Source organism: Condylura cristata, unplaced genomic scaffold, assembly GCF_000260355.1.
Source record: "Condylura cristata isolate star-nosed mole 26May11 unplaced genomic scaffold, ConCri1.0 scaffold00002, whole genome shotgun sequence".
NCBI lineage: Eukaryota > Metazoa > Chordata > Mammalia > Eulipotyphla > Talpidae > Condylura > Condylura cristata.
Window position 1 is genome coordinate 24,984,098 of NW_004567103.1, and position 19,465 is coordinate 25,003,562.

The 19,465-nt window shown below is 39.8% G+C and overlaps 2 protein-coding genes across 3 annotated transcripts in view; both read left to right on the plus strand.

Moving 5' to 3' along the window:
• The window catches only part of MPP4 (membrane protein, palmitoylated 4 (MAGUK p55 subfamily member 4)), a 35,318-nt gene extending 27,409 nt beyond the window's left edge, over window positions 1-7,909 (plus strand). The window contains exons 17-21 of the mRNA XM_004674388.1: window positions 2,486-2,566; window positions 4,903-4,996; window positions 5,412-5,520; window positions 6,612-6,746; window positions 7,718-7,909. Coding sequence (XP_004674445.1) covers window positions 2,486-2,566; window positions 4,903-4,996; window positions 5,412-5,520; window positions 6,612-6,746; window positions 7,718-7,909 — 611 coding nt within the window. The remainder of the gene's footprint in view (window positions 1-2,485; window positions 2,567-4,902; window positions 4,997-5,411; window positions 5,521-6,611; window positions 6,747-7,717) is intronic.
• A 2,245-nt stretch (window positions 7,910-10,154) lies between these two features.
• Window positions 10,155-19,465, plus strand: part of TMEM237 (transmembrane protein 237) — an 18,932-nt gene continuing 9,621 nt past the window's right edge. The window contains exons 1-6 of one of the 2 annotated variants that reach the window (XM_012724988.1): window positions 10,155-10,239; window positions 12,085-12,116; window positions 12,725-12,735; window positions 13,806-13,862; window positions 15,304-15,441; window positions 19,114-19,234. In XM_012724988.1, coding sequence (XP_012580442.1) covers window positions 10,204-10,239; window positions 12,085-12,116; window positions 12,725-12,735; window positions 13,806-13,862; window positions 15,304-15,441; window positions 19,114-19,234 — 395 coding nt within the window. In that variant the 5' untranslated portion in view covers window positions 10,155-10,203. Of the gene's footprint in view, window positions 10,240-10,950; window positions 11,039-12,084; window positions 12,117-12,724; window positions 12,736-13,805; window positions 13,863-15,303; window positions 15,442-19,113; window positions 19,235-19,465 lie in introns of those variants that run through there. The other variant, XM_012724995.1, reaches the window with a different exon arrangement.

Here is a 19,465-nt window from a genome sequence, read left to right on the forward strand (position 1 = left end):
AGGGACCAAATCCGTGCCACAGTGGCTGTGGGTAGCTCCACAGTGCTAAGTTCCCACCCCTTGCACCACTAGGGAAAGCCCAAGGTGAGCTTTTCAATGACACAACTGCCTACTGAAGTTGTTCTGTTCTTCTCTACCCATTGGTTCTTCATCTAAGGACTTTTTTTTTAAATTGTATAATTGTTTTTACATCATTTTGTGCCTTTTCCCATCTCAGTTGTAATCCCCATGGGCTTCCCATCACCAAGTCACCCGTGTGCCATCACCATAGTCCAGTGCACTTCCCTCCCCCTACCGCTTTTGATCCCATTCCCCACTCCACACCCATAAAATGTCTCTGGTATGTAGTTGTTTGTTATTATTATTATTTTCTCCCCTGGTCCTTTACACTCCTGCTATGAGTGAAATCATCTGGTATTTTTCCTTTTCTTTCTGGCTCATTTCACTCAGCATGATCTTTTCCAGCTCCACCATGTCGCTGCAAAAGGCATGACTTTATCTTTTTGATTGCTGAGTAATATTCCATCGTGTATATGTACCACATCTTTTAAATCCAGTCATCTACTTTTGGGCATTTGGGTTGTTTCCATGTCTTTCCCATTGTAAATAAAGCAGAAGTAAACATGGGGGTAAGCACTTATTTTTATTGGTTGTTTTTGTTGTTGTTGTTGTTCCTTCTCCTTCATAAAATGTGAATTTCACAAAGGAAGGGCATTGCTTGCCCTGTCCACCAGCTCCCTAGCACCAGCCTGGGACCCAGTAGGCTCTTAATGCAACTTAGAGATAACATGCAAGGCAAACTATTTTTCCTGCTAGCTGCAACCTTCGACAGACAGACATTAACACTTTGGCTCACTGAAGCAAGAAGCCGACCTTATGGCCTGAGTCTCACGCTCTGTGCTTTGCTCCCTCCCAGCTGGTTTCCGCCGCAGCCTACGGCTCTCCCGCAGGAGTCACCTCGGCCAGCCGCGTGCCAGTGCCTGCTGTGCCAGCTCAGGTGCGGTGGGTGCCCCTTACGAGGAGGTGGTGAAGTACCAGCGCTGCGCTTCCGACAAGCCCCGCCTCATTGTGCTCGTGGGTACGTCCCACCGACAGGCACGTCCCCTCCCTCCGACCCACACACATAAGAGAGTTTTCCTTGCCTATTCAACAATCTTGCCTTGGGAAGAGTGTAAAAGTGGAACTCTGTGCGTCCTGCCACATAAACACCTTTAAAAAAAAAGTTTCCCATGCATTATAAATAAAACCTTATTGCATGATGTTTTACTTATTTTTTAAAAGATTTATTATGTATGCATGCAGAACTGGGGTTCAGGCCAGAGGTGCGGGAGGGTGAGAAGGCAGCACATGACATCAGTTACTACCTCTGCAGGGATGAGGCTCATGAAAATCTTAGTTGCAACAGCAGAGCACCCAGCTCTGTATCTGCCGTGTTTGTTAGCATCCAAGACACAAACTAAAAGATTTCAGACACTTCTCTAAAGAAGGTGATTATACATTTGGGGTTAGGGAGTAGATCTTAATGATATTTTTCTGATACGGACTAATGATCTGCAAGGACACTTATCAATACTTAGAGGAAAAATTCTAAAAGGGGGAAAATGTATTAAAATTGCAGACTAACACAACTTGTTATTTTTCATGTCCATCTTCACCTTGCCCTACCACTTTCAATGTAGATGGGACCTCCCTGGTGACACAAGGGGTTTAAGTCTCAGCTTCGTGAAGCTAATGGCAGCCACTGCAGCACAAGTTCCATCCCCAACTAGGGGGTGACCCACATGTCACGGCAGACCTCTCCTGACCCACCCGCTGCTCCCCTCAGCAGTGTATTTCAGTCAATCTGCCATTTCTGCTCCCCACTCTGTCTCTGGTAAAACCTCTCACCCTCCCGCACCTCTGGCCTATAACCCAGTTCTTGTATGCATAAAGAAATAAATCTTGAAAGAAATAAACATGATTAAGAATGTTAATACAGCAAATGAAGGGCATTAAATCCAGGGCAGGACCCTACCCGTGAACCTTGTGACGTGGCACAGGGGTGATACCCAGGCAGTCAGCCCTGCCTGTGGTGAGCGTGGAGGTGTTACCTCAACCACCTTTCAGGAAACATGGCCCTGGGGCTGCAGGTCACAAAACCTATCACTGTGGAGTCTGATTTCTGAGTTATGAGTGACAGAAAGTCACCCGAAGAAGAAAAAACAGGTTGCCCAAGATGATCTGAAATAGTCCAGAAAATTCTTATAATGTCCACCACTAGATGAAGTTGATTAGGCTGACAGCTTCCTCATTTCTGAGTGTTGAAGTCTGGGTTACTCCACCACCCCCACCAGGAAAATCCCCCAAAAGTTGCTCCAGGAAGCTTTGTAATCACCCCAAACACATTTGCTCTGGTTTCTTCAAGAAAAAGATGGAAATGATGATTTCACCCATGATTACATTTATCCACATCTAATGATTTCTGTATGTGAATTTTTGTGTTTAGGACCTTCTGGTGTTGGAGTAAATGAACTAAGAAGACAACTTATTGAACTTAATCCCAATCATTTCCAAAGTGCTGTGCCACGTATGTTTATTTTTCCTACACAGCAGCTCATGTTTTGGTGACTCATTCTTAGTCTCTGCAGAGGTACTGATTTCACTACATATGTGATACCACCTTTGTTATAAAATTCAAGGAATAGTCATTCCTGTTTCTATTAACATTATTGTGGTAAAAAAATTGATTTACTTGTATATAATTAGCTAGACTTTAAAGGTATATTCTCTGTTTCTTCATTTTGTAATCATATGGATGAATGAAATAGGACAATGAATATTTAGCAACAGTAGCTAACATTCCTCCAGTACTTCCTAACTTCCTGACACTTTGCTTGATTTTTAAATGCATTGCCTTAGTCTTAATTCAAAATTTTCAATATATGCACCTATGATTTTTATAAAAGCCTGTTAGGTTGATTGTACCTTTCATGGGAGCAAGAGTACGTAAGTGTAGCTACATCCTTTTCACCTCAAGGCAAGGGAGGGGAACTTTAGGGAAAACACTTAAGAGCTGACCATGCATTCCTGTAATTCTAAGGACTCCCGCCAGAATTATAACTGGAAAAAATCTAAAGGATGACAACTTAGATGATGTGGCCAATGACTATAGTTTGAGATGTAGCTGCCCTTTTAAAATTGGTTACAACACAACACCAAGCCAATAAAAAACAGCAGAAATCTGACTGTGTGATTGAGGCTAAAAGGTGGGAGTGGGTGGAGAACAGAGTATGGTAGAGGACTATGGGTGCCTTGAGGCTGTGGTGACATGCCTCTAAATCACATGCACGGTATAAAACAATGTAATCTTAACAAAAATGTTTCCTTTTTGTCATAGCAAAAGAAGTTTATATTTCTCCAGGACCAAGTCTGGATAGATAATATGAGTGAAAGTCAGCCTGGGGTTGTCTTAGTTCTGGCCTAAAAGGAAGGGCCCAAAATGAGCCTCAGATACCTCAGGGAGTGAAGAAATCACAAGTGATCAGCTGAAATAGAGATGGTGTTGAGTATGTATGAGCTATGATATGAGATATGATATGGTAGTGTTGGTAGGGTTTGCAAAATAGCCCAAACATCACCTAGGGGTGAAGGAGTCAGATCTGTCAAAAGGAGCCAACAGCAGCCAGCATCAGCACCCGATAGCCAGAATTCTCCATCCCAGCTTCCCTCTCCTGTGTCTGCACTTTAGCCTTGGACAGTTGTGGAAGTGGGAGAGGAACAGTAGAAATGCATTGAGAGGCAAGAGCAGACATAACTCGTACTCCCTTTCTTGACTTCTGGCTTCCCGACTGCAAGCTTTGCAGGCTTCTGGGTGCAGCAAATCTGTGCTGTTTATGGGGGGTAGGGTGGGGGGGAAGCTTAAAAATATAAATTAAGTTCATTTTGATTACAACATGTGGGTAGAATTTAATTCACTAAGTTTCAACTAGTTTGTGGCATGAATGAGAGTGGGGTTTTTTTCCCCCCCTTAAACCCAAGAGTACTCAGGAGTTATGGAAACTTCTAGACTCTCTTTTTAGACTCAGGGAATATTGTCCCACACAGAAGGGCAGTGGGAGATTATTATAGAATTCCATAGATTGTACTTTCCAAGTACTGTTTACATCATAAACATGGGCACTAATTTCAAAAACTATAAGCGAAATGACCATTTTTCAAAGACATTGATAAAAATAAAATGATCATGTAGAAGAACTTAAAGGGACACAGATCAGACTGAATTCAGACTCGCTGCTGGAGAGTCCTCAAACTAATCACTAATGCATCTGGGCAAAACTGCAAACTGTCATGGACTTTTTTACTTCAACCCTGACACAATTGTTGTAGTAGAAAATATAATGATAGACCACCTAGGTTCTTACTTAAAATTTGTGTTTTAGACTTGTGAGTGTGCTCAAGCTAGTTAAACTTGAAAAGTTTCACTTGTTGGTACACTATGGAAAATAATATTATACCTAGCTAGAAGTGTGAGGGATCAAAGGAGTTCTTGGGAAATGCATACCTAAACACAAGGTTCTGCTGGCATTGTTACCTGGGGCCTTTCAGCATCTTAGAACTCCCGCACAATTTACTAGTGCCTGTTTTGAAATTACAGCAGGGTTTCCCTGAGGGCCTCCCTAGTCTGGCTTATTACTTATTTACAGTTCTTGTCAACACCATAGGACATAAGAGTTTATAGATTAACTAATTTTGGTATGAGAACTTTTTCTTTCTTATCACCAATTCAGGCTCCGTCTTTTTCACTTTAGCATTTTATTTATTTGTTCACATATTCATTGGATATCTTTATCCAAGTGCATGGGAGTAATACATCAAAACATTTTGAAGATTCTAAAAGTATTTTCAAAATTCCATTTTGGACAGATACTACTCGCTCCAAAAAGAGTTATGAAGTGAATGGACGTGAGTATCACTATGTGTCAAAAGAAACATTTGAAAACCTCATGTATGGTCACAGGTAAGCTAGATGTTCAGAATCTGACCCTTGCCTCTGGTTGCTTTATATTCAAAACGAGTCCCCTATTCTCATGTAGAGGCTTCTGGGCAATTCATCCTTTTATTTCTGAAGAGTCAAGTAAGGAACTATTGATATAAATTGATACTTATTGATATTGATAAATTGATAACTATTGATATAAACCAACTCATTGGCATGCTAGTGGGAGAAGTATTGAAGAGCAAATTTTAGAGAATTTAGAAAAGTGATTAAGCCCGAGATGTAATTTCTCCCCTTCTGTTGAGTAGCCACAATTCTTTCTGTGATAGAAAAATTCACATATTGATATTGTTCTTTGGGAATTTATCTTTCTGTTACTACTCATGATATTCTACTTATAGAACGAGTTCTTGTGTCCTTTGTCTCACCTTTGTAGGATGCTCGAGTATGGTGAGTACAGAGGTCACCTGTATGGCACGAGTTTGGATGCTGTTCAAGCAGTCCTTGAGGAGGGAAAGATCTGTGTCATGGACTTAGAACCTCAGGTGGGTCTATGTTGAAACAGGTCCCATCACCCCAAAGTATGAGACATATCCACTTGTGTACATGCTGCAGTTTGTAGTGGAGACATTTTATTGTTAGCATTTTGAGGATAAGAGCAGTTACCGTATACAAGGACCAGGACTTAAGTAAATATCTTGTGTCTAATTGGGAAAAGAATCTTGCTTTTTCAGATGCAAAAATAAAACTAGGCAGGTGGCAATAAAAAAAAGTTAGGATCTTTTTGACCTTGATTATAGAGGCATCAAGGTAACATCTTGTGAAGGGAATGAGATGTTTCTTTACACACATTCCTATGTTAGCATATCTGTAGTTACTTCTGAGAGCACATGTGGAATGAAGCAGGTGTGGGCAAGTTAAGGAAGATAAAGAATATGTAACATATAGATCCTGTTTTTTTTTTAAATATTTATTTATTTATGCTTACAGAACTGGGGTATAGGCCAGGGGTATGAGAATTCACCAGAGACAGAGTGGGGAACAGAACAGGCAGTAGATCCTGCTTCTTAATGATCATTTGTTTCCTTTGCATTTTCTGTAGTCATTTAAAAATACAGGTTGTTTGCTGAGGAGAATAAGAGATATCTTTTCTTACTTGGGTCAAATCTGGTAGCCAATGTGGAATGTCAGCAGTCTGCAATACAAGATTATGGAAAGACGAAAGGGAAATGAAAGTGAAACAAAGCTGACCCACCTTGAAAATCTGTCTTTTCCTTGTCCCTTGAGATCATGTAGAGAAGAATCTTATTCTCATATTTCAATATAGTGTCATAGTTAATAAGATGAAGAGCCAGGATTTGAATTTAATTTTGAGAATCCCTACAGGGCCTTATATATGGTAACTGCTCTTATCTCCAAAATGCTAACAGTAGAATGTCTCAATACAAACTACAGTATGTAGTTTAGATGGTATACTCTTTGATAATCCCATCTCTTAATAATATTATAATGGTTTTTACAGTTGAGGATGTCAGAACACATAATTAACAATTATTTTTAGCCAGAGTATCTCGAGATACTTTGGGAATATTTACACTGAATCTAAATTAGGACATCCTTCTGCTGTTCTCTGCAGAGTATCCAGATGACTCGAACCCATGAACTGAAACCCTATGTCATCTTTATAAAGCCATCAAACTTGAGTTGCATGAAGCTTTCTCGGAAAAATGCCAAGATGATTACAGACTACTATGTGGATATGAAGTTCAATGTAAGACATATGGAAATGAATGTGTTTTTTTCCCCCAATTAAAAAGGCAGTCAAATAAAACATCTTTTTGCTAAGAAATGTAATTTTTATTTCTAACAAATAATGTACTTATGATTTATCTTTTTTGGTTGATATTATATTAAAATAGTTCAGTAAGTGATGTAAGGCTTTTATTCTTCTTCTTCTTTCCCTTTTTTTTTTTATGGTTTAATTTAAAATGAAATGGCCCTCAAGCCACAGTTTGCAAAGTCACATGGAAAGTGGGTGCACATAAAACTGATAGTTGTATTTACATTACTGAGGTGAAGCACTTTTATTTTCAGTGAGTCATAAACAAATCTCCTCTTATATTGCTTCCAAAAATAAAGTAATAAATTACTAATTTTATGGAAAACTTTACCTTTTTAATTATAAGTTTATTTTTACATCATTTTGTGAATTTTTTTCATCTCAGTTGTAATCCCAATGGACTTCCCATCACCAATTCACCCATGTGCCATCACCATGATCCAGTGCACTTCCCCACTCCCATGTTTGATCCCATTCCCCACTCCACCCCCATATAATGTCTCTGATATATAGTTATTATTTTTAGAAAAGTTTACTTTTAAAATGTTTTGCCAAATACATTTCATCAGTACTATGAGGTACCTATATATGTATAGATATTTAAACACACAAAAAAGTTTATTAATGATGATGGCAATAATAAAGGGGGTTAATCAGTAAATTCTTCCTAAAATAGGTATTTCTCCTCTTCCCCATTTCATTATGTATGTGTGTATATGTTTATTTACATATGTGTATGCATTTCTCTCTATATATGTATATGTTTGATTAAATTTATTTTGTCATCACATACATTCAACTGGCAGACTAAATTTTAAGGCTCAATAAATTTTTACATTTGAGCATGCAGATAATCATAAGTTAAATGGAGATACTACATATTTTTTCTTTTTCTCCTAAAGGATGAAGATCTGCAAGAGATGGAGAATTTAGCCCAAAAAATGGAGACTCAGTTTGGTCAGTTTTTTGACCAAGTGATTGTAAATGACAACTTGCAAGAGGCAAGTGCCCAGTTGTTGTCTGCGATTCAGCAGGCCCAGGAAGAGCCTCAGTGGGTACCAGTAACCTGGGCTTCCTCTAAGACTGATTCTTAAGGAGTGCCCAGTTTAATTCTGGAGTTTTAACAGTTTCAGAGCTAAAGAGCTCTGAAATTCTAAAATAGCACTATTTACCCTGCTATAACATGTGCAATTTTAAAAGTGCTATAGTTTAATTCATCTTATTTGAAAAAAAAATTGTATAGGTAGTTACCTATTCTGTTCAGAAAAAGTGTTGTTGTTTTTTTTTTAACCTCCTGTAGAGGTAAAAATCCAACATAGAAATCCAAGTGTTAAGTCACTAAGTATGAGAATCTTTCATAGATTTCAATAAAAAAAAGCATTGCTGAATAAAACAAGCAATAGTGAGTATCAGAAGCTGCATTTCATTTTATGAAGACTGTATTTTATGAAAACGGATTTTACCAAAAGTGCCCATTTGACTAATATAGCAAGGAAAAAGGCTAATACATTCATTTCACATCTAACATTTCTGCAGAAATGACACAGCCTTCATTGCTTACATACCAGAATACAAGGAAAAATTCTGACCAGAGCTGTAACAATAATTAATGTTCCTAAAAGTCAATATTTATGCCTAAATGGGGGAATGGTAATGAACTTGTGTCCCAGAGACCAATATTTGAGAAAACAACACGATGAGAATGTTATTCCACGAAGTTTTATTTTCTTTCTTCCCTAAATCTGAGATTTCCATTTGCTCTTCCTGTCACGAATTCTATTTATCTTTTACATTATTCTCTAACGTTCTCCATAGCCACACCATCCCTCCATCTCTCCAGTCTTTTCCTTAACTATAAAACAGAGTGAATGTTAAAAAAAAAGTTAAGTGATATTTTCTAGAAAACCCATTCAATAAAAATGAAGACTTTTTTCTCAAAGATTTTAATAGTATAATAGTTTATTTTTACAACATTTTGTGCCTTTTCCCATCTCAGTTGTAAACCCCATGGGCTTCCCATCACCAAATCATATGCCATCACCATAGTCCAGTGCACTTCCCTCCCCCCACCGTTTTTGATCCCACTCCCCACTTCACCCCTGTAAAATGTCTCTGGTATGTAGTTGTTTATTATTACTATTATTTTCTCCCCTGGTCCTTTATACTCCTCCTATGAGTGAAGCCATTTGGTATTTTTCCTTTTTTTTCTGGCTTATTTCACTAAGCATGATCTTCTCCAGCTCTATCCATGTTGCTGCAAAAGGGTACCATATCTTTTTTTTTTTTTAAGATTTATTTATTTGTGCATACAGAACTGGGGTACAAGCCAGAGGCTCAGGACGGTGAGAGGTTTCACCAGAGACAGAGTGGGGAACAGAACAGACAGATAGACAAAGTACACTGCTGAGGGGAGCAGTGGGCGGGTCAGGAGAGGTCTGCCACACCACTCTGGGCTAGTGGGAATGGAACTCATGCGGAAGCGGCTTTAGATTCTCAGTGCTGTGCTTTAACCTGCTGCGCCACCAGGGAGGGCCACCACATCTTTTTAATCCAGTCATCTACTTTGGGAACTTGGGCATGTATTTCCTATTGTAAATAAAGCAGCAATAATCATGGGGTGCAGGTGTCTTTTTGAATCAGTGTTTTTGTGTCTTTTGGGTAATACCTAGGAGTGGGATTGCTGAGTCATGTGGAAGCTCCATGTTTAGCAGTTTGAGAAACCTCCATACAGCTTTCCACAGTGGTTGTACTAGTTTGCATTCCCACCAGCAGTGCAGGAGAGTTCCTTTTTCTCTACATCCTCACCAACATTTGTTGTTGCTAGTTGTTTTAAAGATGTGCCATTCTCACTGGTGTGAGGTGGTATCTTATTGTGGTTTTAATTTGCGTTTCCCTTATTACAAGTGAGGTTGGACATTTTTTCATATGCTTGTTGGCCATCTGCATGAAAATGAAGACATTTTTAATGCTACTTATGTGAGCTCAGATTTGATTTTATGTTGGTTCCTCAAGTTTGATTTACACAGCTATGAGATGGATGGTAAGCAATCGGGAAAATATGAGCACTGACTGCCCCAACACACACACACACACAGAATGAGAACTGTCTGTAGTAACAGACTACACACACACACAGAATGAGAACTGTCTGTAATAACAGATCCCATCCCACCCAGACGTAGGACCTGGAAGTTACAGGAGCCGGTCCCTCCTAACCGCCTAGCTCCGACGCCTTGGAACTGTTGGCTTTGCAGAGCCCAGGCGGGTGGAGGCCCCAAGGGGCGGCGGCTAGTGAGGCGCCGCGAAGCCCCCGCCTCCTGCAGGCGGTGGCGTCGCGGGGAGCCAGGCTCGGGCTACCGGCGGTTAAGCCTCTTGCGGGGAGAGCACCATGAGGGCTGACTCCGAGCTTCAGCTGGAAGCACCGGTGAGCGGTGAGGGGTGAGTCGGCCACTAGAAGTGGCAGGGCAGAGGGTGGCGCCCCCCAAGACGCCGCTACGCCTGAGGCCGGGCCTACGCCAAAGGCTGAGGATGGGAAGGGGCCAGCCCCGCCCGTGGTCTGTTCGTTTGGGTCCTCACGGAGCTTTTAGGATTCAACTGGGGCGGGGGCTTGAAGGTCAGCGGCTGGCCTGGGACCCACACTCCCGGACCCAGGCACGAAGCCAGAGGTCACCTTTCCACGGGCTAGAGTGCTAGCCAGGTTGCCATGACGACGTCACTTCTCCGCCACCGTGGCGGCTGCGGCTCCGGGGCTGCTGTAGTTTCGGTCCTACAGACGCACTCCCGGAGGGCTCTTCGCTGCCCAGGAGAGATCGCTTTTTGCCAGGGGAGCCTGTTAATCGCGGTCGGCGCGCCAATCCCCCAAATCACTGAAACCGCGTGGGAAACCAGAGGAAAAACCGTGATTGCTGCCCCACGCCTACTGAAGTCTTTCCTCCCCGGCACCTCAGCCCCAGCACTGACGCCCTTTCCCCCGCAGGGTAGACTTGAACAGTCAGAGCAGATTCCAGCACCGCGGAGCTGGGGGAGACCGCGGGCCCGGGGTTTCCACGCGGCGCAGCTTGATGACGCACTGCTCCTGCGCGCACGCGGGCGGGCGTCGGGGAGCGCCGGGATGGGGGGATTGGAGGGGCCGGGATGATGGGTGAGAGGATGAGCGCCAGGCGACAGGGGCGCGTCTGCTGCCGGCGAGCGGGGCTTTAGGCAGAATGGGAAAGAAGCAAGTGGTAAGCGAGCCTCAGTGACTTTTGGGTCTTTGGGATTTTACTCGAGCCGTCCTACTTTTGAGCGACTTCGAGGTTAGGTTGCTGGACCCGTGACACGTCATTGTTGCGGGACTTTTGAAATTTGGCGTTATCCTGTGAGCCGAGTGCTGGGAAAGGAGCGATCCTGAGCATCATTAGAACAATAGCCTTTTCACGTGACCTTGTGAATTTCAGGTCTGTGTGGTAGGAAGGAAATTTAACTTTTGAATCAAAGTGCTCTGCAAATGGCATGTGGTACTTGGAACATTAACTGATTTTTAGGTATTTCTGTAAGTATTTTATTTTGGGAATATTATGTCTACTATGCTTAATTGTAATCTCTGGACTGCAACACAACTTATTCGTGCAAAATAGCATTTGTAAGGTTTCAAAAAAAAATTCTTCCCTTAAATGATTCATCTTGTGTTCAGTGACCTTTTAAGAGGGTCTGTTACTACATGGCTTAAAACTTCCATCGGTTTGCCATTGACTTAAAACAAAATGTAGATTCCTTCCCTTGGTTTTTACACCCAAATCAGCTCGGCCCCGCCTCACTTTCCTTGGTAAACGTGCGGCAGCTTCCCTTGCCCTGTTTTATGGAACTCTCCAAGCCGGGTATCCCCTACAAGTTGTTGTATTTGATTCTTTTTTGGTTTCTTTCTTATTCAGGTCTAAGCTTAAGTATGTCAGGGAGACTTTCCCAAAGTAAATTAGTACTTCTCGTCTCCCTCATCTTAACATACATATTTTTTGAATGTTATCTTCCAATAGTTAACCACTGGAATAAAAATTCAATAGAAACAGGAATCTCTGTGTTGTTCGTTAATGTATCCATAATGCTTAGAACCGAGGCTGGCCAGTAGGTAAAGAACTTAGGAAGGAAGGATTTATATGTGAAATCTAGAAATGCTGGGACACGTTTAAAATTGCCCATTTGATTCTCCTCAGTACTCCAGGGTTTCGTTTGTTGTAATAAGATTTGAAGTGCATGAAGTAAAGATGATCCAGTTTTCTTCTTTTGATTATAGCGTCCTCCGCGTGCTCTGCCACCTGTGCCAAGGTAAAAATAATTTACAGTAATTTTATTGAGTTTTAAATGTGCAGGATGAATAATGTGAAAAAAATTGATAGTACCATTAAAAACAAATTATTCAGAGAAAGCTTCTTGAACATTTTAATACAATGCTTCCTAAATGTTTAAAGGTGAAAAATTCTTGAATCATTTATTAGGATAATAAATACAGTTAATGTTCTGTTTTAAAGCCTGATGTCAAATAGTAGGATCGTGAATCCATTCTGAATGTCTTTGTGTCTTGTTTATCAGAATTCTGATCCTCTTTTGTTTGCTAGAATAGTTTCCGTAGAGTTTAAGCTGATTTTAATCAGGGACAAAATAAGAGTTTTTAATCTGCTTACTCCACTTTATTAATAGACAGTAGGGAATATGTATATATGTATAGGTTTGGAAAATAGTTATTCTGTAAGTCTAACTAGTTTGTAACTTATAAATTACAAGCTACTTTGTAAATCCACTGACTTTGTGAAAGCTAGTTTTATTTTATATTTTAATGACAAGTAAATTTTCAGTCTGACAATATAATAGATTTCTAATTAATAGTTTTTTTCTTTGCCTTTGTCCTGATTAAACTTGGTCGGTGTCATATAAAGTATCCATCAAGGTAAGTTAGATCACTATTAATGTAAAACTTTTTGAATATAGTATTTGGTGTTCAAAAATTAGTTTGGTTACTAATATTTCTCTTAAGATTGAATCTATTATATTACTACAGTATCTTTTATTGTACTAATAATTTCTACTACTACCTTTTTAAAACGATGCTTAATATGATTAATAAGTAACATTAGTCATATGATTGATACTTGACCTTATAAGCATAAAATCACACATCTCTAAATGAAATCACCCAGAACAGAACTGTTGTCTGGTTTATAGTTCTGTAAAAAGGGACTATATCCCGGCCCTCCCTGGTGGTGCAGTGGGTTAAAGCGCAGCACTGAGAATCTAAAGCCACTTCCTGGTGGCACAGCAGGTTAAAGCACAGCACTGAGAATCTAAAGCCACTTTCTCATGAGTTCGATTCCGCCTGCCCTGGAGGTGACCACATGGCACGGCAGACCGCCCCTGACCGCCCTATGCTCCCCTCAGCAGTGTACTTTGTAGATCTGCCTGTTCTGTTCCCCACTCTGTCTCTGGTGAAGCCTCTCACTGCCCCTGAGCCTCTGGCCTGCACCCCAGTTCTGTATGCACAAATAAATAAATCTTTAAAAAAAAAAAAAAGGGGACTATATCCCCCTTTGTCTCATTTAGTCAGTGTAGACTGGGCTAACTTACACTCTATCTCAGTGACTATATCATACAGGGTTATTTCTGGTTAATGCAAAGCCCAGCACAGCAATAATCTGGGGCAGTTTTCTCACACTTTCTCTTCACTAATTGTGTAGTGACTCAGGTTACTTCCTGTGGTCCTGCACCTTACCTTGCTGCCTCTGTTGCCACTGTGTAAGTAAATTAGCAGTTTATTCCCTGACTTTAATGGCACAGATCATGTCTCCTAACAGCTTATTGACCAGAACCATTTATAGACCAAACCTGAGTGCTAGAGAGCTGAGAAATGTGCATAATCAGATAAATAAATATTTGGTGAGCCCACTTCCCTACTAAATATTACCTTTTGACTGTTCTCTGCATTGAATTTTAAACAGGCTTTTTGTTCTTTCTGTTTTATAGATGATATTCCACCTAGTCGTCCTAAGAAAAAGAAGCCCAGAACAAAAACCACACTCCGTAAGAAGTTCTTTGTTGCATGGGATCACTGGTTTTGATAGGACCTCAGATATGATAAACATCACAAATCAGGAGAGCCAAGGCCCTGCATTCCCAAGTCACTGCTGTGTTGAGGACAGAATCAAAGTCAGTTTAAAGCAGCAGAATGCCTGGTGGGGGAAGGCAGACGCCTGTTCTGAGGCCTCGTGGCAGAAAGGGTTGTGCCACCTAAACTTAATTCACAGCAATTTGAGACTCTTTAGGTCTTTTGTCCTTAGGCAGTATACGTTATCTTATGCTCTGATTGATTCCAGACACTTGAACAGGATACTGGAGTTGAGACCCAGGATTTTTGCATCCTTCATTTTAGTCAGAGTCTGTACACTAGAGCATAAATCTAAAGGCACCTAGGTGATCCATGATTAAAGCTTCAGTCATGAGCAAACTTTGTGAATTCCTTTTTGTTTTAGTTACTACTAATCCTGGATATTCTGTCAGTAAAACAACTCAGTGTATCCATAATTCATCAGCTCTAATAATAAATCTATTTTTATTTCTCACAAATTTTATTTACTGGAGCCCAACACTCTGATTCAGGCTTTAAACTTCAAAATCAGTCTGATTAGTTTCATTGGCTACCTCTCACCATCTTACTTCTGTGGCATCTTTTATGTCTCTTTTCTCCTCTCATTTCTGAAGCTAATGAGCTTACGTATCTTTTTGTTTATTACTACATTTATATCTCTTCTTTTGTGAAGAAGACAAACAAGGGACTGTAGACCAGTAAAATTAGAATCTGCCAAAGTCTCTCAAAATCTATTTAGAGATTTGCTGAGGGGAGTGAAATGAATGACCAAAGGAAAGATTTATAAATTGTCTGTTAATTTCACTAATCCATGATGACGACTTTATTATTTATACCATCTGTTATTTCATTAATGAAGGCCTAAACCAGGCAGAGGGTGATAATTCCTAAGTTAAAGAACAAATGAGATAGTTCTCTATGGTGACATTTTATTTTTATTGTTTTAAGTTTTAAAATTTTTTAATTGTTTTTATCAAGGCAGCACTGGTTTACAATGGTATATGTGATTCAGAGATAGGAGCACGCATGTCACATCACACCCACTGCCAGTGGACTCACAGTCCTCCTCTGTCTGGTGACATTTTTCTTTTATGTTTTTATATTCCTGAAAGTTCTGAGGTAAATTCTTTTCCTCACCTTCTTTTGTTCTTATTTCTAGTCCCCATTGTTTTTTTCCTCAGTTTTTGTTCCATTTATTTATTTTCTCAATTTTATTAGAGCCCAAAGAAAAAGAAAATCAAGATTTGGGTGTACAACCATTTCTATAAAATAAGAGGTTTTATTATAGGGAACATTCTGCATCCTTCCCCCATCTTTTTAAGACTTAGTGATCTCTGCTCAAGTTATCCTACTTTTTTCCTATTCTTTTTTCTGTAGCTAGTGCTTCTTCGGAAGGCCTTGTTCAAACTGCTGTTCATAGGCCACCTGAAGGCAGTGAGCTACCAGCTAAAGAATCCACAGAGCATCTAGAGGCTCCCATTCCACGGAGAAACAAGAAGACAAAGCTACCCCACGGTATGTGAAGAAACCAAGGTTATGTTGTGATGGCAATTGTGATTTCCAGGCTATGATCAAAAATATATGTTTGTTCCTATTTTCTCACCTCATATCCTTTTCTTTTCTTTTTTAACATTTTAACCACTAGAGTAACTCAAATGGGTTAAGAATACTTAAAATTTGAGTCTTTTTAAAGCATATGTGTATGAGAGAAAGGGTAAAAATACAGAATTAAAAAATAAATTTAGTTCTTGAAAAATAAGAATTTAGTATATGATGAAATGTTTAGTGGGAAAACAATAGCTTCTCTACTAGTAATATAATGAAAAAAATAGCCAACATTTATTGAGTCATATTATGTTCCAGAAACTATTCACAAAGTAGACAAATAATGTATCATTTATTTTGCTATCAAATTAGCAATGTTTTCTAAAAAATAGAAAATCCAGGAGTGTTGGATATAAGTGTTAATGAGAAATAGGGATACTCATACACTACTAATATAATGTTAAATTGCTATAGCCTGTTGGAACTTCTAGAAATAGAAGTTACTACAATAGCTACAGTAGTTAGAGGATGGTAATGGCACTACTTATGAGTGGAAACTGGTAATAACCAAACATATAATGGTGTGAACTGGCTAAATAAGCCATATTTTATGTATTTAATAGAAACCAAGTACCCACTTAAAACATTGTTAAAGTGAAGTAATGAAATGGAAATTCATCAACAATATTTTACTGATGAAAAACAAAGATTCTGGACAACACTATGAAGCTATCTGCAGCCACTGCAGCATTAGTTCAATCCCCGGCCAGGGAAGAGATCCACAGACTTCTGACCTGTCTGTTGCTCTTCTCGTAGTATATTTTAGCCAATCTGCCTGTTCTGCTCCCTACTCTGTCTCTGAAGCCTTTCACTCCCTGCACCTCTGGCCTGTACCCCAGTTCTTGTATGCATAAGTAAATAATTTTTTTTTAAAAAACAAAGATTCTGAAATGTCAATAGTATGTATCAAAGGATAGGATTATTATAGAATATGTTGTGTTAATCTCCTAAGGCTTCCATCGCATATTACCTCAAATTGAGTCACTTAAAGTGAAAGAAATTTATTCTCTGCCAGTATGGGAAGATAGAAATCTGAAATCAAGGTTGTGACCCCTGTGAAACCTCTTCTAGCTTCTGATAGTTGTTTGCAAACCTGGGCATTCATTCTTCAGCTCGTGGCCATGTAACTACTCTGTGCTTCCATCTCATACTTCCCGTTTCCATGTCCAAGTTTCACTTTTGTAAGGATACCAGTTATTGGATTTAGGGCCCATCACAATCCAGCATGAATTCATCTTAACTTGATTATAGCTATAGAGACCTTACTTTAAAAGAAAGTCTCACTTGCAGGTACAGAGTAAGATTTCAGTATATCTTTTTGGGGGAACACAATTCAATCCTGAACTTAAGTATGTCTACATATATGCATATATACATAGGAAAAAGAATGGAAGGGTATAGCTGAATGTTAACAGTGCAGGTTTTGTGGAAGAAGGAATTACAGATGATTTTTGCTCTTTGTATTTGACCAATTTTTTGTATATTGAACATGGATGACTGTTATAATTTGGAATAAGGACAGTGGGTTTTGTTTGAGTAAAATAAAGGTAAGGAACTAAGATTGGGAGATTAACTCTCAGCTACCAGCTACTGCTATCCAATCTTTTTTTTTTTTTTTTTTTTAAGATTTATTGGTTTATTCATATAGAACTGGGGTACAGGCCAGAGATGCAGAGGGTGAGAGAATTCACCAGAGACAGAGAGGGGAGCAGAACAGGCAGATCGACGAAATACACTGCTAAGGGTCAGGAGAGGTCTGCCACGCCATGTGGATCTCCTCCGGGGCAGGTGGGAATCGAACTCATGCGGAAGTGGCTTAAGCCTCTTAGTGCTGTGTTTTAACCCGCTGCGCCACCAGGGAGGGCCTGCTATCCAATCTTATAAATGATTTATTACAAGAGTTTCCCTGACCCATTTTTTGTCCTCTTGGATAACAGCAGGTCCTGATTGGATGGAAGAATCATAGGAGTGGATGGCTAGGAACTGAAAAACTCAGGAAAGTGAATACAGTGTAGAGAGGCAAGTTTAAGTAAGATATATAGCACCTCAGGGCACTGAGTACCTGTGAGGAGGAGCAGTGGTTAGAAAAGGGAAAAAGAAAGGAGAAGTAGAAATTATGCTCACACAACTCTACCTACTCTGCAGGTTATTTCATTATTAACAGTCAATATGTTGAGTTAGAATACTCTTAGTAACTGGATGAAATACAAATTGTTTTTAAAGATTTATTTATTATTTATACATACAGAATTGGGGTACAAGTCAGAGGTGCAGGGACAGTGAGAGGATTCACCAGAGACAGAGTGGGGAGCAGAACAGGCAGATTGACTGAAGTACACTGCTGAGGGGAGCAGCGGGCGGGTCAGGAGAGGTCTGCTGCGCCATGTGGGTCACCTCCATGGTAGGGGATCAAACTCACACTGAGTGGCTACCACCAGCTTGCAATGCGACGTCCTAACCCGTTGCACCACCAGGGAAGGCTCTGAAGTACAAATTTAAAAATAAATATCTAGTTCTATAAATAATGAAAAATGTGTTGACAGAAATGACTTGACAAACATTTTTAGAAAATTCAGGACTCAACTAAGTTGATTCTGGGCCCCAAAGTGCCTTGTACTGCCATTTGAGAACACACACACCCATTCGGTCCAGTTTTCTGATTTTGGGGGGGGCTTTAATTTTGTTTAATTTTTGTTTTATGTTGTCCAGGGTGACTATGGTAGGCTCTATTACTTGTATTTCTAGCCCAGGCTGTATTTTATTAAAATTGACTTCTAGGGCTCTGAAGGCATTCCAGGGCGCCACTGCCAACATTTCCAGGTAAGGAGAGCAGATAGCAGAGTAGGAGGCTCCATGACTAGCTTAAACTTAATGCCCTGCATGGAAAAGAGTCAACAAAGCAGGCAGGCTTGAGGCTACTGTCCTCAGCGGGGCCTCCTGGGAAGGCTGGCGCTTGACTAGAGTCTGGGAGCGTGACTGGTAAACACTGATCTAGTCTAAGCTTGGTCTGAATTATGAGGGTGATTCACTGTGTACTTGTGCACAGAATGTGATTTGTGCTGAGCATCTGCCTTACTTCTGGGAAGGTGGAGTTTTAGAATGTGTCAGGCAGATTAAACTTACATGATCAGCCTGCAATTAGAAACCAGGAATACTGAGTCTCTAGTGAGTTTCTATGGTTAAAGAAGGTGTCACACGTGTAGTCATAACTTGTCGGAGGAATTAGCACATCCTGTGTGATGCTACTGATAGAGGACTCTTTTAAGTTTGCACCTGGTTTTCCTAAACTTTGCTCCTAGAAGGTTGCCTTTTGTTGATTGTGTTTTATATTATTTCATTGTTAATCAGCTATCTCTGAATGTAATGACTTCTGAGCCCTGTAATTCCTGTAAGGAGATTACTGAATCTGAAAGTAATCTTGGGTGTTGGATTACTTTTTTTTTTTTAATGTTTGGAAGGGTAAAATTTAAAAAACTAAACATTTAATTTTGGCCTAATTAAAATTCTCATTTTACACAAGTCTCGTTCATCAATTGTCTTTTTACATTATAGTAACTTGAAAATAAACTACTTTACTTTCAGACTTGGAGACATCTTTCACCCATAAGAAGACATCTAGTCCATCTCTATTACGAAATGAAAATGGTGTTAGTGTGCAGCCAAGTGAGGAGGCCGTTATTCAAAAGCCTCGAAGGAAGAAAAAGTAAAAATCTTTTTGTCCTCTTAAATGTTCTTCAGGAATACTGGTTCTTAGTTTGGAATTCCCAGATGGTGGCTTCTAATTAACTCTTATATGGTTGGAATTGTATATCTCTATGATAGGTAGTCCTACAATTCAATCTAATGAAAAGCGTAGATCTCTGAGAAAAGTAAAATATTATGCTTCAGTAAAAAAAAGAAAATTGCAAGCCTCTATCTTAAAAAAAAAGAACAC